At 33.4% G+C, this 15,913-nt stretch overlaps 1 protein-coding gene across 2 annotated transcripts in view; it reads right to left on the bottom strand.

Moving 5' to 3' along the window:
* Window positions 1–15,913, bottom strand: part of PPP4R4 (protein phosphatase 4 regulatory subunit 4) — a 68,399-nt gene that overhangs the window by 30,983 nt on the left and 21,503 nt on the right. For both annotated transcript variants that reach the window (XM_089664386.1, XM_089664385.1), the window contains 5 exons: window positions 15,561–15,682; window positions 13,361–13,483; window positions 4,864–5,027; window positions 2,683–2,802; window positions 2,123–2,200 (listed from right to left, as the gene is read on the bottom strand). In XM_089664386.1, the coding sequence (XP_089520512.1) occupies window positions 2,123–2,200; window positions 2,683–2,802; window positions 4,864–5,027; window positions 13,361–13,483; window positions 15,561–15,682 (607 nt within the window). The remainder of the gene's footprint in view (window positions 1–2,122; window positions 2,201–2,682; window positions 2,803–4,863; window positions 5,028–13,360; window positions 13,484–15,560; window positions 15,683–15,913) is intronic.

Below are 15,913 nucleotides of genomic sequence, written 5' to 3'. Positions count from 1 at the left end.
ACCCCAGAGATTTCAGCTTAAGCTATTTAGCACTGTAAACAACATGTGAAAAAGAGCCCCCCAGCTCCACCTGCTGGCTGAATACAAAATTAAACATTACATTTCCAAGACTTTAAAGGTGGTAATTGGAGGATAGCATCTCTGTATCATTGTTCCTCAGAAAGCAGCTTAACCCCTTCCCGCCTGAGGGCAAAACAAATCTTAATGCCTAAGCACAATTTTACAACTTTGACCTGTGTTAGTAAAACCGTCTATATCACCACAACTACTTCGTACATCCGGGTGGATTATACCGCGTTTTTTTCAGGACAAATTGGGCTTTCATTTGGTGGTAAATGGTAATGGATAGCTCCTGATTTTTATTTTATTAACAAAGGAAAACTGGCCCAAAATAGTAAAAAAAAAATATTATTTTTTCATTTAGCTGTGTTTCTTGTTACGACCATAACCGACCACCAAAGAACAACCCAAAATAAATTCTCCAGCTCTTGGCGATCGCAGCGATACCATATATGTGTGTTATTTGTTGTTTGTACCCGGAGTACGGCCCAGAAACAATAGGGAGCATTTTGTTTTGTTTTGTTTTTACCTAAAACACACTGACACTGACTGACACTGATACCAATTTTAAAAAATCCTGACCTTTGACCCTAACACTAACCCTGACACTGAACTAGGTCAAACCTCGGGGGATTTTTCTTTATTTTTAAATATTTATCTGTTTGGTTTTTTTAAAGAACATTTTTTTTCTGTATGCAATGAGTTAGTGAGATACAATGTATAATACGATGTATATAATGATACAATGTGTAATAGGATGTATATAATGATACAATGTATAATAGAATGTATATAATGATACAATGTATAATAGATGTATATAATGATACAATGTATAATAGATGTATATAATGATACAATGTATAATAGGATGTATATAATGATACAATGTATAATATAATGTATATAATGATACAATGTATAATGGGATGTATATAATGATACAATGTATAATGGGATGTATATAATGATACAATGTATAATAGGATGTATATAATGATACAATGTATAATATAATGTATATAATAATACAATGTATAATAGGATGTATATAATGATACAATGTATAATATGATGTATATAATGATACAATGTATACTAGAATGTATATAATGATACAATGTATAATAGGATGTATATAATGATACAATGTATAATAGAATGTATATAATGATATAATGTATAATAGAATGTATATAATGATACAATGTATAATAGAATGTATATAATGATACAATGTATAATAGAATGTATATAATGATACAATGTATAATATGATGTATATAATGATACAATGTATACTAGAATGTATATAATGATACAATGTATAATAGGATGTATATAATGATACAATGTATAATAGAATGTATATAATGATATAATGTATAATAGAATGTATATAATGATACAATGTATAATATAATGTATATAATGATACAATGTATAATAGAATGTATATGATACAATGTATCTCTCTCCTCCATTCATAGAGGGGAAAAAAACCAAGGGGAGTGGGCAATACAGTGACTGATCACTGTGATAGCCAATCAGAGGCTATCACAGCGATCGGGGTGCATGGGGTGTGCAGGGAGGGGTAGCAGGTGTAGGGGCAGGTCGTGTCCTTTTAGGGCAGCTCATCCATGGTTAGAACTCAGTGACACCCCGGTCTCTGTGGTGGGGGCGCGCTGTGCGGCGAGCATGTGCAAATGTCAGAAGGTCGATCAGGATGACCAGAAGCTCTGAAGGCAATGAATGTATTCACAGGCAGGGAATAACGGGAGATGTGTCAGCAAAGATCACTCAGGTTCAGGGTTCAAACTCTGGATCTGTTATCCTTACAAGCACATTGATTTTCTGTAAGTTCACTCGATCACCTCCTTAGTTGGGCCCCCTTCCCACCCTGGGCCCCATAGCAGCTGCACTGGCCCGTAGGGTGCTTGCACAATCTGACGGTAATCATATGTATCCTCTGAGCTCTGACACTACAATCACCTCAACATAACCTGGAAATAAATAGAACGATTTTTTAGCAAAGCACGTGACTTCCCGCAGGTCCTCTTACCTCTAGTGAGTCATCCTGCAGTAGAGCGACTAGTTCTTTATGTATTAAATACACATTGGATCCTAAGAGTTTACAGACCTAAAAAAAACAAGAAAAAAGTTTTCAAAGGCCGGCCATACACGGGTCAATTTCCGAGCGATTTTTTGTTTGAAAATCAGACCTAAGAATAATTGACCGATTTTCGCTCTGTCAGTGGGGCAGTGGCCGATTTTCATGGTTCCTCCCCATTTAGTTTATCGGGCATGCTGGAAAATTTGTGAAAAACGATCGTTTTTCGAAATCATTGGTGGCGCCGTCGGATTACAGAACGAACGTTTTCATTCAAAAAATCATTTCGTTCAAAAAATCGTTAGGAATTCGGGGCACAGATGAAACCCGTGTCTGAAGCAACCAATCACGTTTAGCGATCATCGGCTGGGAAAAGAAATCGACTACTTTAGGTCTCAGCTCCGCCTATGCTCCGGGTTTTGGGGGTTTTCATGCATCTTCTTGGCCTTTGTAAAGAAGGATCCCATTGGACGCCGTGATACAGACAGCCGGCATGACCGTCTCATACTCACTTCACAGAAGCCGAGAGCCATGGAGTGTCTGACGGACATGTCCGGGTCGTGGCACAGGCAGAAGAAGGTTGCATACAGTTCTATGTGGAAGTTTTTCACTCCGACAAATACAACCATGGCCTGGAAAAGAGAAGAAATCGGTAAAACGGTCATTTCTCATACCGGAGTCACATCAATCCTAATCAGAGAGTCATTCCAGCCGACTTTCTTCTTCAGTGTTGGATGGAGCGAGGAACGGTCAGAGCATTAAAAGCTCCATATACCATCCTTCAGTGGCAGGGGGTCAGTGCTGGGGGGGGGGAGAGAAGCAGAAAGAATTCTTCTACCCTGAGACCCTTCTCACACCATCCCTTCCTGAACCTCAACCTCTAACACAAACCTGACCTGCAACCCCAACACTGACCCTCCCTGTAACCCCAACACTAACCCTCCCTGCAACCCCAACACTGACCCTCCCTGTAACCCCAACACTAACCCTCCCTGTAACCCCAACACTAACCCTCCCCCGTAACCCCAACACTAACCCTCCCTGTAACCCCAACACTGACCTTCCCTGTAACCCCAACACTAACCCTCCCTGCAACCCCAACACTGACCCTCCCTGTAACCCCAACACTAACCCTCCCTGTAACCCCAACACCAACCCTCCCTGTAACCCCAACACTAAGCCTCCCTGTAACCCCAACACTATCCCTCCCTGTAATCCCAACATCAACTCTCCCTGTAACCCCAACACTGACCTTCCCTGTAACCCCAACACTGACCTTCCCTGTAACCCCAACACTGACCTTCCCTGTAACCCCAACACTAACTCTCCCTGTAACCCCAACACTAACTCTCCCTGTAACCCCAACACTAACCTTCCCTGTAACCCCAACACTAACCCTCCCTGTAACCCCAACACTGACCTCCCCTGTAACCCCAACACTAACCCTCCCTGTAACCCCAACACTGACCTTCCCTGTAACCCCAACACTATCCCTCCCTGTAACCCCAACACTAACCCTCCCTGTAACCCCAACACTGACCTTCCCTGTAACCCAACACTGACCCTTCCTGTAACCTCAACACTGACCTTCCCTGTAACCCCAACACTAACAATACCTGTAACCCCAACACTGACCTTCCCTGTAACCCCAACACCGACCCTCCCTGTAACTCCAACACTGACCTTCCCTGTAACCGAACACTAACCCTCCCTGTAACCCCAACACTGACCTTCCCTGTAACCCCAACACTAACCCTCCCTGTAACCCCAACACTAACCTTCCCTGTAACCCCAACACTAAGCCTCCCTGTAACCCCAACACTAACCTTTCCCATAACCCCAACACTAACCCTCCTTGTAACCCCAACACTAACCTTTCCCGTAACCCCAACACTAACCTTCCCTGTAACCTCAACACTAACCCTCCCTGTAACCCCAACACTAACCTTCCCTGTAACCCCAACACCAACTCTCCCTGTAACCCCAACACTAACCTTCCCTGTAACCCCAACACTAACTCTCCCTGTAACCCCAACACTGACCTTCCCTGTAACCCCAACACTAACTCTCCCTGTAACCCCAACACTAACCTTCCCTGTAACCCCAACACTAACCCTCCCTGTAACCCCAACACTGACCTCCCCTGTAACCCCAACACTAACCTTCCCTGTAACCTCAACACTAAGCCTCCCTATAATCCTAACACTAATCCTACCTATATCCCTGGACTGATTTTACGGGAGTTTTACTACTTTTTCATTGTTTACAAATGTATAAACTGATGTTTTTTATTGGTTTTAGCTATAGTATTAAAATCTGTGTTATACAAAATCATTTACTATCAGGAACATCCATGACACTTTGTTCTCTGCTTCAGCTGTGTGTGTAATGTGAGACCTCCTGTTTTTTTTACAGCAGAGCTGTTTTCTGAGGATCAGGAAGCTCAATATTGTAGTACACCACCTACTGTCTGCAAATGGTAAATACCAAATATTCATGTTACAGTTGCTATGTATCTGTTGGGAGTGTAATAAAAAAGTAACTTAAAAGTACATAAAAACACAAATACAACAGACATCATTGGTTTGGGTTAGAGATCAAGACAACCTAATGTGTTGCAGGGGGTCAGTACATAAACTCCTTCTTCTCCTTTTATCCAGAAAAGGATTTGTTATCAGGAGAATCAGACTCACTGGAAAGTTGTATGCACAGTGTTTCCTGACCATAGAATATTTCTTCTCCAGCTCTATGTTCTGGATCTGGTTATCATTATGGCCGTTCTCCTGGTGAAGACCCAACCGGCACAGCTTCTTATAGAACTCCAGGAACCAGATCTGCTGCTCCTGGGTGAAGAGACCTGGCCAAGGCAAAAGAGGCAAATGTCTGGAGATCAGCTCTGGGTGGAGGAAGGGAGGGATAGATAGATAGATAATAGATAGATAGATAATAGATAGATAGATAGACAGGCGGATGGATAGATAGATAGATAATAGATAGATAGATAATAGATAGATAGATAATAGATAGATAGATAGATAGATAGATAGATAATAGATAGATAGATAGATAGATAGATAGATAGATAGATAGATAGATAATAAATAGATAGATAGATAGATAGATAGATAGATAATAAATAGATAGATAGATAGATAGATAGATAGATAGATAGATAGATAGATAGATAATAGATAGATAGATAGATAATAAATAGATAGATAGATAGATAGATAGATAGATAGATAGATAGATAGATAGATAATAAATAGATAGATAGATAGATAGATAGATAGATAGATAGATAGATAGATAGATGATAGATAGATGATAGATAGATAATAGATAATAGATAGATAGATAGATAGATAGATAGATAGATAGATAGATAGATAGATAGATAGATAGATAGATAATAGATAGATAATAGATAGATAGATAGATAGATAGATAGATAGATAGATAATAGATAGATAATAGATAGATAGATAGATAGATGATAGATAGATAGATAGATAGATAGATAATAGATAGATAGATAGATAATAGATAGATAATATATAGATAGATAGATAGATAGATAGATAGATAATAGATAGATAGATAGATAGATAATAGATAGATGATAGATAGATGATAGATAGATGATAGATAGATAGATGATAGATAGATAGATAGATAGATAGATAGATAGATAGATAGATAGATAATAGATAGATAGATAGATAGATAGATAGATAGATGATAGATAGATAGATAGATAGATAGATAGATAGATAGATAGATGATAGATAGATAGATAGATAGATAGATAATAGATAGATAGATAGATAGATAGATAGATAGATAGATAATAGATAGATAGATAGATAGATAGATAGATAGATAGATAGATAATAGATAGATAGATAGATAACAGATAGATAATATATAGATAGATAGATAGATAGATAGATAGATAGATAGATAGATAGATAGATAGATAGATAATAGATAGATGATAGATAGATGATAGATAGATAGATGATAGATAGATAGATAGATAGATAGATAGATAGATAGATAGATAGATAATAGATAGATAGATAGATAGATAGATAGATAGATAGATAGATAATAGATAGATAGATAATAGATAGATAGATAGATAGATAGATAGATAGATAGATAATAGATAGATAGATAATAGATAGATAGATAGATAGATAGATAGATAATAGATAGATAGATAGATAGATAGATAGATAGATAATAGATAGATAGATAATAGATAGATAATAGATAGATAGATAGATAGATAGATAGATAGATAGATAGATAATAGATAGATAGATAGATAGATAGATAGATAGATAGATAGATAGATAGATGATAGATAGATGATAGATAGATAATAGATAATAGATAGATAGATAGATAGATAGATAGATAGATAATAGATAGATAATAGATAGATAGATAGATAGATAGATAGATAGATAATAGATAGATAATAGATAGATAGATAGATAGATGATAGATAGATAGATAGATAGATAGATAATAGATAGATAGATAGATAGATAATAGATAGATAATATATAGATAGATAGATAGATAGATAGATAGATAGATAATAGATAGATAGATAGATAGATAATAGATAGATGATAGATAGATGATAGATAGATGATAGATAGATAGATGATAGATAGATAGATAGATAGATAGATAGATAGATAGATAATAGATAGATAGATAGATAGATAGATAGATAGATGATAGATAGATAGATAGATAGATAGATAGATAGATAGATAGATGATAGATAGATAGATAGATAGATAGATAGATAGATAATAGATAGATAGATAGATAGATAGATAGATAGATAGATAGATAATAGATAGATAGATAGATAGATAGATAGATAGATAATAGATAGATAGATAGATAACAGATAGATAATATATAGATAGATAGATAGATAGATAGATAGATAGATAGATAATAGATAGATGATAGATAGATGATAGATAGATAGATGATAGATAGATAGATAGATAGATAGATAGATAGATAGATAGATAGATAGATAATAGATAGATAGATAGATAGATAGATAGATAGATAGATAGATAATAGATAGATAGATAATAGATAGATAGATAGATAGATAGATAGATAGATAGATAGATAATAGATAGATAGATAATAGATAGATAGATAGATAGATAGATAGATAGATAGATAGATAATAGATAGATAGATAGATAGATAGATAGATAGATAGATAGATAATAGATAGATAGATAATAGATAGATAATAGATAGATAGATAGATAGATAGATAGATAGATAATAGATAGATAGATAGATAGATAGATATATAGATAGATAGATATATAGATAGATAGATATATAGATAGATAGATAGATGATAGATAGATAATAGATAGATAGATAGATAGATAGATAGATAGATAGATAGATAGATAATAGATAGATAATAGATAGATAGATAGATAGATAGATAGATAGATAGATAGATAGATATAGATAGATAGATAGATAGATAGATAGATAGATAGATAGATAGATAGATAGATAATAGATAGATAATAGATAGATAGATAGATAGATAATAGATAGATAGATAGATAGATAGATAGATAGATAGATAGATAGATATATAGATAGATAGATATATAGATAGATAGATAGATGATAGATAGATAATAGATAGATAGATAGATAGATAGATAGATAATAGATAGATAGATAGATAGATAGATAGATAGATAGATAGATAGATAGATAATAGATAGATAGATAGATAGATAATAGATAATAGATAGATAGATAATAGATAGATAGATAGATAGATAGATAGATAGATAGATAGATAGATAATAGATAGATAGATAGATAGATAGATAATAGATAGATAATAGATAGATAGATAGATAGATAGATAATAGATAGATAGATAGATAGATAGATAGATAGATAGATAGATAGATAATAGATAGATAATAGATAGATAGATAGATAATAGATAGATAGATAATAGATAGATAGATAGATAGATAGATAGATAGATAGATAGATAGATAGATAGATAGATAATAGATAGATAATAGATAGATAGATAGATAGATAGATAGATAGATAGATAGATAGATAGATAATAGATAGATAATAGATAGATAGATAGATAGATAGATAATAGATAGATAGATAGATAATAGATAGATAATAGATAGATAGATGATAGATAGATAATAGATAGATAGATAATAGATAGATAGATAGATAGATAGATAGATAGATAGATAGATAGATAGATAATAGATAGATAGATAATAGATAGATAGATAGATAGATAGATAGATAGATAGATAGATAATAGATAGATAATAGATAGATAGATAATAGATAGATAGATAATAGATAGATAGATAATAGATAGATAGATAGATAGATAGATAGATAGATAGATAGATAGATAGATAGATAGATAATAGATAGATAATAGATAGATAGATAATAGATAGATAGATAGATAATAGATAGATAATAGATAGATAGATAATAGATAGATAGATAGATAGATAGATAGATAGATAGATAATAGATAGATAGATAGATAGATAGATAGATAGATAGATAGATAGATAGATAGATAGATAGATAATAGATAGATAGATAGATAGATAATAGATAGATAATAGATAGATAGATAGATAATAGATAGATAGATAGATAATAGATAGATAATAGATAGATAATAGATAGATAATAGATAGATAGATAATAGATAGATAGATAGATAATAGATAGATAGATAGATAATAGATAGATTAATAGATAGATAGATAGATAATAGATAGATAGATAGATAGATAGATAGATAGATAGATAGATAGATAGATAGATAATAGATAGATAGATAATAGATAGATAATAGATAGATAGATAGATAATAGATAGATAATAGATAGATAGATAGATAATAGATAGATAGATAGATAGATAGATAGATAGATAGATAGATAGATAGATAGATAGATAATAGATAGATAGATAATAGATAGATAATAGATAGATAGATAGATAATAGATAGATAGATAATAGATAGATAGATAGATAGATAGATAGATAGATAGATAATAGATAGATAGATAGATAGATAGATAGATAGATAGATAGATAATAGATAGATAGATAGATAGATAGATAGATAGATAGATAGATAGATAGATAGATAGATAGATAATAGATAGATAATAGATAGATAGATAGATAATAGATAGATAATAGATAGATAGATAGATAATAGATAGATAGATAGATAGATAGATAGATAGATAATAGATAGATAGATAGATAGATAGATAGATAGATAGATAATAGATAGATAGATAGATAATAGATAGATAGATAGATAGATAGATAGATAGATAGATAGATAGATAGATAGATAATAGATAGATAGATAATAGATAGATAATAGATAGATAGATAGATAATAGATAGATAATAGATAGATAGATAGATAGATAGATAGATAGATAGATAGATAATAGATAGATAGATAGATAGATAGATAGATAGATAGATAGATAGATAGATAATAGATAGATAGATAATAGATAGATAATAGATAGATAGATAGATAATAGATAGATAGATAATAGATAGATAGATAGATAGATAGATAGATAGATAGATAGATAGATAATAGATAGATAGATAGATAGATAGATAGATAATAGATAGATAGATAGATAGATAGATAGATAGATAGATAGATAATAGATAGATAATAGATAGATAGATAATAGATAGATAATAGATAGATAGATGATAGATAGATAATAGATAGATAGATAATAGATAGATAGATAGATAATAGATAGATAATAGATAGATAGATAGATAGATAGATAGATAGATAGATAGATAGATAGATAATAGATAGATAGATAGATAGATAGATAATAGATAGATAATAGATAGATAGATAGATAATAGATAGATAGATAGATAATAGATAGATAATAGATAGATAATAGATAGATAGATAATAGATAGATAGATAGATAATAGATAGATAATAGATAGATAATAGATAGATAATAGATAGATAGATAATAGATAGATAGATAGATAATAGATAGATAGATAGATAGATAATAGATAGATAGATAGATAATAGATAGATAGATAGATAGATAGATAGATAGATAGATAGATAGATAATAGATAGATAATAGATAGATAGATAGATAATAGATAGATAGATAGATAGATAGATAGATAGATAGATAGATAGATAGATAGATAGATAATAGATAGATAGATAATAGATAGATAGATAGATAGATAGATAGATAGATAGATAATAGATAGATAGATAGATAGATAGATAGATAGATAGATAGATAGATAATAGATAGATAGATAGATAATAGATAGATAATAGATAGATAGATAGATAGATAGATAGATAGATAGATAGATAGATAGATAGATAGATAGATAGATAATAGATAGATAGATAGATAGATAATAGATAGATAGATAGATAATAGATAGATAGATAGATAGATAGATAGATAGATAGATAATAGATAGATAGATAATAGATAGATAGATAGATAGATAGATAGATAATAGATAGATAGATAGATAGATAATAGATAGATAGATAGATAATAGATAGATAGATAGATAATAGATAGATTAATAGATAGATAGATAGATAATAGATAGATAGATAGATAGATAGATAGATAGATAGATAGATAATAGATAGATAATAGATAGATAGATAGATGATAGATAGATAGATAGATAGATAGATAGATAGATAGATAGATAGATAGATAGATAGATAATAGATAGATAGATAATAGATAGATAATAGATAGATAGATAGATAATAGATAGATAATAGATAGATAGATAATAGATAGATAGATAGATAGATAGATAGATAATAGATAGATTAATAGATAGATAGATAGATAGATAGATAGATAATAGATAGATAGATAGATAGATAGATAGATAGATAGATAGATAGATAGATAATAGATAGATAATAGATAGATAGATAGATAATAGATAGATAGATAGATAGATAGATAGATAGATAATAGATAGATTAATAGATAGATAGATAGATAATAGATAGATAGATAGATAGATAGATAGATAGATAGATAGATAGATAGATAATAGATAGATAGATAATAGATAGATAATAGATAGATAGATAGATAATAGATAGATAATAGATAGATAGATAGATAGATAGATAGATAGATAGATAGATAGATAATAGATAGATAGATAGATAGATAGATAGATAGATAGATAGATAATAGATAGATTAATAGATAGATAGATAGATAGATAGATAGATAGATAGATAGATAGATAATAGATAGATAATAGATAGATAGATAGATAATAGATAGATAGATAGATAGATAGATAGATAGATAGATAGATAGATAATAGATAGATTAATAGATAGATAGATAGATAATAGATAGATAGATAGATAGATAGATAGATAGATAGATAGATAGATAGATAGATAATAGATAGATAATAGATAGATAGATAGATAATAGATAGATAATAGATAGATAGATAGATAGATAGATAGATAATAGATAGATAGATAGATAGATAGATAGATAGATAGATAGATAATAGATAGATAGATAATAGATAGATAGATAGATAGATAGATAGATAGATAGATAGATAGATAGATAGATAGATAATAGATAGATAGATAGATAGATAGATAGATAGATAGATAGATAGATGATAGATAGATAGATAGATAGATAGATAATAGATAGATAATAGATAGATAGATAATAGATAGATAGATAGATAGATAGATAGATAGATAGATAGATAGATAGATAGATAGATAATAGATAGATAGATAGATAGATAGATAGATAGATAGATAGATAGATAGATAATAGATAGATAGATAGATAGATAGATAATAGATAGATAATAGATAGATAGATAGATAGATAGATAGATAGATAGATAATAGATAGATAATAGATAGATAGATAGATGATAGATAGATAGATAGATAGATAGATAGATAGATAATAGATAGATAATAGATAGATAATAGATAGATAGATAGATAGATAGATAGATAGATAGATAGATAGATAGATAGATAGATAGATAATAGATAGATAGATAATAGATAGATAGATAGATAGATAGATAGATAGATAGATAATAGATAGATAGATAGATAATAGATAGATAGATAGATAATAGATAGATAGATAGATAGATAGATAGATAGATAGATAGATAATAGATAGATAGATAGATAGATAGATAGATAGATAGATAGATAATAGATAGATAGATAGATAATAGATAGATAGATAGATAATAGATAGATAATAGATAGATAGATAAATAAGAGATATCAGGCAGACATAAGTATAACAGATCTGTCTTGTCAGCGAAGTCAAGCAAAATAAATTTTAATTTTGCATTCATTTATTTTTTCAAGGAAATAAAAAAGAGAGTGAGAGAGATGGGAAGAAAGGAAAGAAAAAGAAAAGAAAAAAAGGTATGGAGGAGGGTGGAAAGGAAACAAAGATAGGAAGAAGGAAAGGAAAGTAAAAAAGGAAGAGAGGAGAGGATGCAGAAAGAAAAGAAAGGAGGAAGGGATTGAGGAAGAAAAGGGAAGGAAGGGAAAAAGGAAAGGCAAAGCAAGGAAAGGAAAGGAAAGGAAAGGGGGGGAGGGAGGGAGGAAAAAAAGAAAAGGATAAAGGAAGGGAAGGAAGGAAATGATGGAGGAAGGAAGGAAAGGAAGGAAGGAATGCTGGAAAGAAAGGAAGAGAAGAAATGGAAGGAATGGAAAGAGAAGGAAAGGAGAAAGAAAGAAGTAAAGAAAACAAAAGAAACTGTGGTGCATGCTCAGTGCGGTGTACACCGTGATCTTACAGAGAACAATGTAGCGCAAAGGCACAGAGAAGACACCAGAAAACAGATACAAGACAATTTCAGGCGATGGAGCAACAAGCAGGAACTCGGCACTCCTGGAGCACCAAAGCCCTTTCCTATTTCCCCTTTCAGAGCTCTGCTTCCTGTACAGTCCATGGGAATAGTCACCCTGATGGAAGTGTAAGTCGGGAACCCACCTTGCAGGCCATGGCAGAGCTTCCCTAAGTGTAATGACAGCGATGTGAGGACAGATTCGTCAGCCTTGAAAGACTTCTCACAAAACGATTTCACCAGCGGGAGGACAACCTGACTCCGGTCATCTGGAGGGACACAACAGGCTTAGGAGGTCCTGTCATACAGTTTTGAAAGATCTTACACATCGAACATTAATGAAGAGAAAAAAATGTATTATACACTATATTAAAATGACAATATTAAGTGCTTATACGCTAATGTCAGTTCCTATGTATAATGACAGGTGTGCTGGATAGTATATGTACAGAGAAGGAGGAAGAAAGGCGCCTCTAAGTATAGCCGTAAAACTCATTTATTGCCCATAATGAAGAGCAATGTACAAGAGGATGGATAGAATCAGGCACACCAATAATCTGTCATGGGGAGTCCGCCACGGCGAGCAACATAATGTGTGGTTTGTGGATCATCATCTGTTAGACGCATTTCTGCTGAATTTGTTGTTGTATTCTGTCTCTCAGTGTTACACCGAACATTCCATTGTTAGACCGATCGTTTCTGTGTGAGGGGCGAACATTCCATTGTTAGACCGATTGTTTCTGTGTGAGGGGCGAACATTCCATTGTTAGACCGATCATTTCTGTGTGAGGGGCGAACATTCCATTGTTAGACCGATCGTTTCTGTGTGAGGGGCGAACATTCCATTGTTAGACCGATCGTTTCTGTGTGAGGGGCGAACATTCCATTGTTAGACCGATCGTTTCTGTGTGAGGGGCGAACATTCCATTGTTAGACCGATCATTTCTGTGTGAGGGGCGAACATTCCATTGTTAGACCGATCATTTCTGTGTGAGGGGCGAACATTCCATTGTTAGACCGATTGTTTCTGTGTGAGGGGCGAACATTCCATTGTTAGACCGATCATTTCTGTGTGAGGGGCGAACATTCCATTGTTAGACCGATCATTTCTGTGTGAGGGGCGAACATTCCATTGTTAGACCAATCGTTTGTGTGAGGGGCGAATATTCCATTGTTAGACCGATCATTTCTGTGTGAGGGGCGAACATTCCATTGTTAGACCGATCATTTCTGTGTGAGGGGCGAACATTCAGCATCAGCCGGGGAGCAAATACACATTTCCTGCACTGTATTCCGCGGTGCACAGCGAAGTTACAGAGAGAGAACGGAAGGCACGGCGCCAGCTGCAGCCAGGAGATGCTTGTATGTCAATGAACTGCCATGGTCACCCTGATTGGCTATCATAGTGATCACATGATCGGGAATCAATCAGACCGATTCCTGATCGCAAGACAGAATGAGAGGCGCGCTCCTAGTTCTCAGGGGACGCGTCATTTACATTCTCACAGCCCTTTGCCTAGGCTGGAGAAAAGGCACTGAATATACACAGCTACAGTCTACACATACCGTGATCGAATATAACCAGTCTACGCATACCGTGATCGAACATAACCAGTCTACGCATACCGTGATCGAACATAACCAGCCTACACATACCGTGATCGAACATAACCAGTCTACACATACCGTGATCGAACATAACCAGTCTACACATACCGTGATCGAACATAACCAGTCTACACATACCGTGATCGAATATAACCAGTCCGCACATACCGTGATCGAACATAACCAGTCTACACATACCGTGATCGAACATAACCAGTCTACGCATACCGTGATCGAACATAACCAGTCTACACATACCGTGATCGAACATAACCAGTCTACACATACCGTGATCGAACATAACCAGTCTACGCATACCGTGATCGAACATAACCAGTCTACGCATACCGTGATCGAACATAACCAGTCTACGCATACCGTGATCGAACATAACCAGCCTACGCATACCGTGATCGAACATAACCAGTCTACACATACCGTGATCGAACATAACCAGTCTACACATACCGTGATCGAACATAACCAGTCTACGCATACCGTGATCGAACATAACCAGTCCGCACATACCGTGATCGAACATAACCAGTCTACACATACCGTGATCGAACATAACCAGTCTACGCATACCGTGATCGAACATAACCAGTCTACACATACTGTGATCGAACATAACCAGCCTACACATACCGTGATCGAACATAACCAGCCTACACATACCGTGATCGAACATAACCAGTCTACGCATACCGTGATCGAACATAACCAGTCTACACATACCGTGATCGAACATAACCAGCAGATTGACCAGTGTCTCGAAGGCTGACAGTCGCACGCTGCTCCCCTCATCCCTCGCCAGTTCCACCAGCTCGGGGAGGATGGCTGATTTTGTTAATTCTGTCCTGCAACAAAGAATAATGACACATGAATATCATCTGGAGGGATGCAGAAGACACAAATCACCGAATTACATTGTCAGGACAGGTTCTCTTAATAAGCCAAACTGATACTGTACTTACCCTGCCTGTCCATCAGGGGGAGCTCTAATCAAGGGTTCCCACCATCCCTGTACTGAGTTCCCAGGTCTGCACACCTGCTGTGCCCATTATGAGGGGTTCCCACCATCCCTGTGC

Source organism: Staurois parvus, unplaced genomic scaffold (genome assembly GCF_062004578.1).
Source record: "Staurois parvus isolate SC_StPar_1 unplaced genomic scaffold, SC_StPar_1.0 ptg001905l, whole genome shotgun sequence".
Taxonomy (NCBI): domain Eukaryota; kingdom Metazoa; phylum Chordata; class Amphibia; order Anura; family Ranidae; genus Staurois; species Staurois parvus.
Note: the sequence above shows the minus strand (reverse complement) of the source record. Positions and strands in the feature narration are given on the sequence as shown.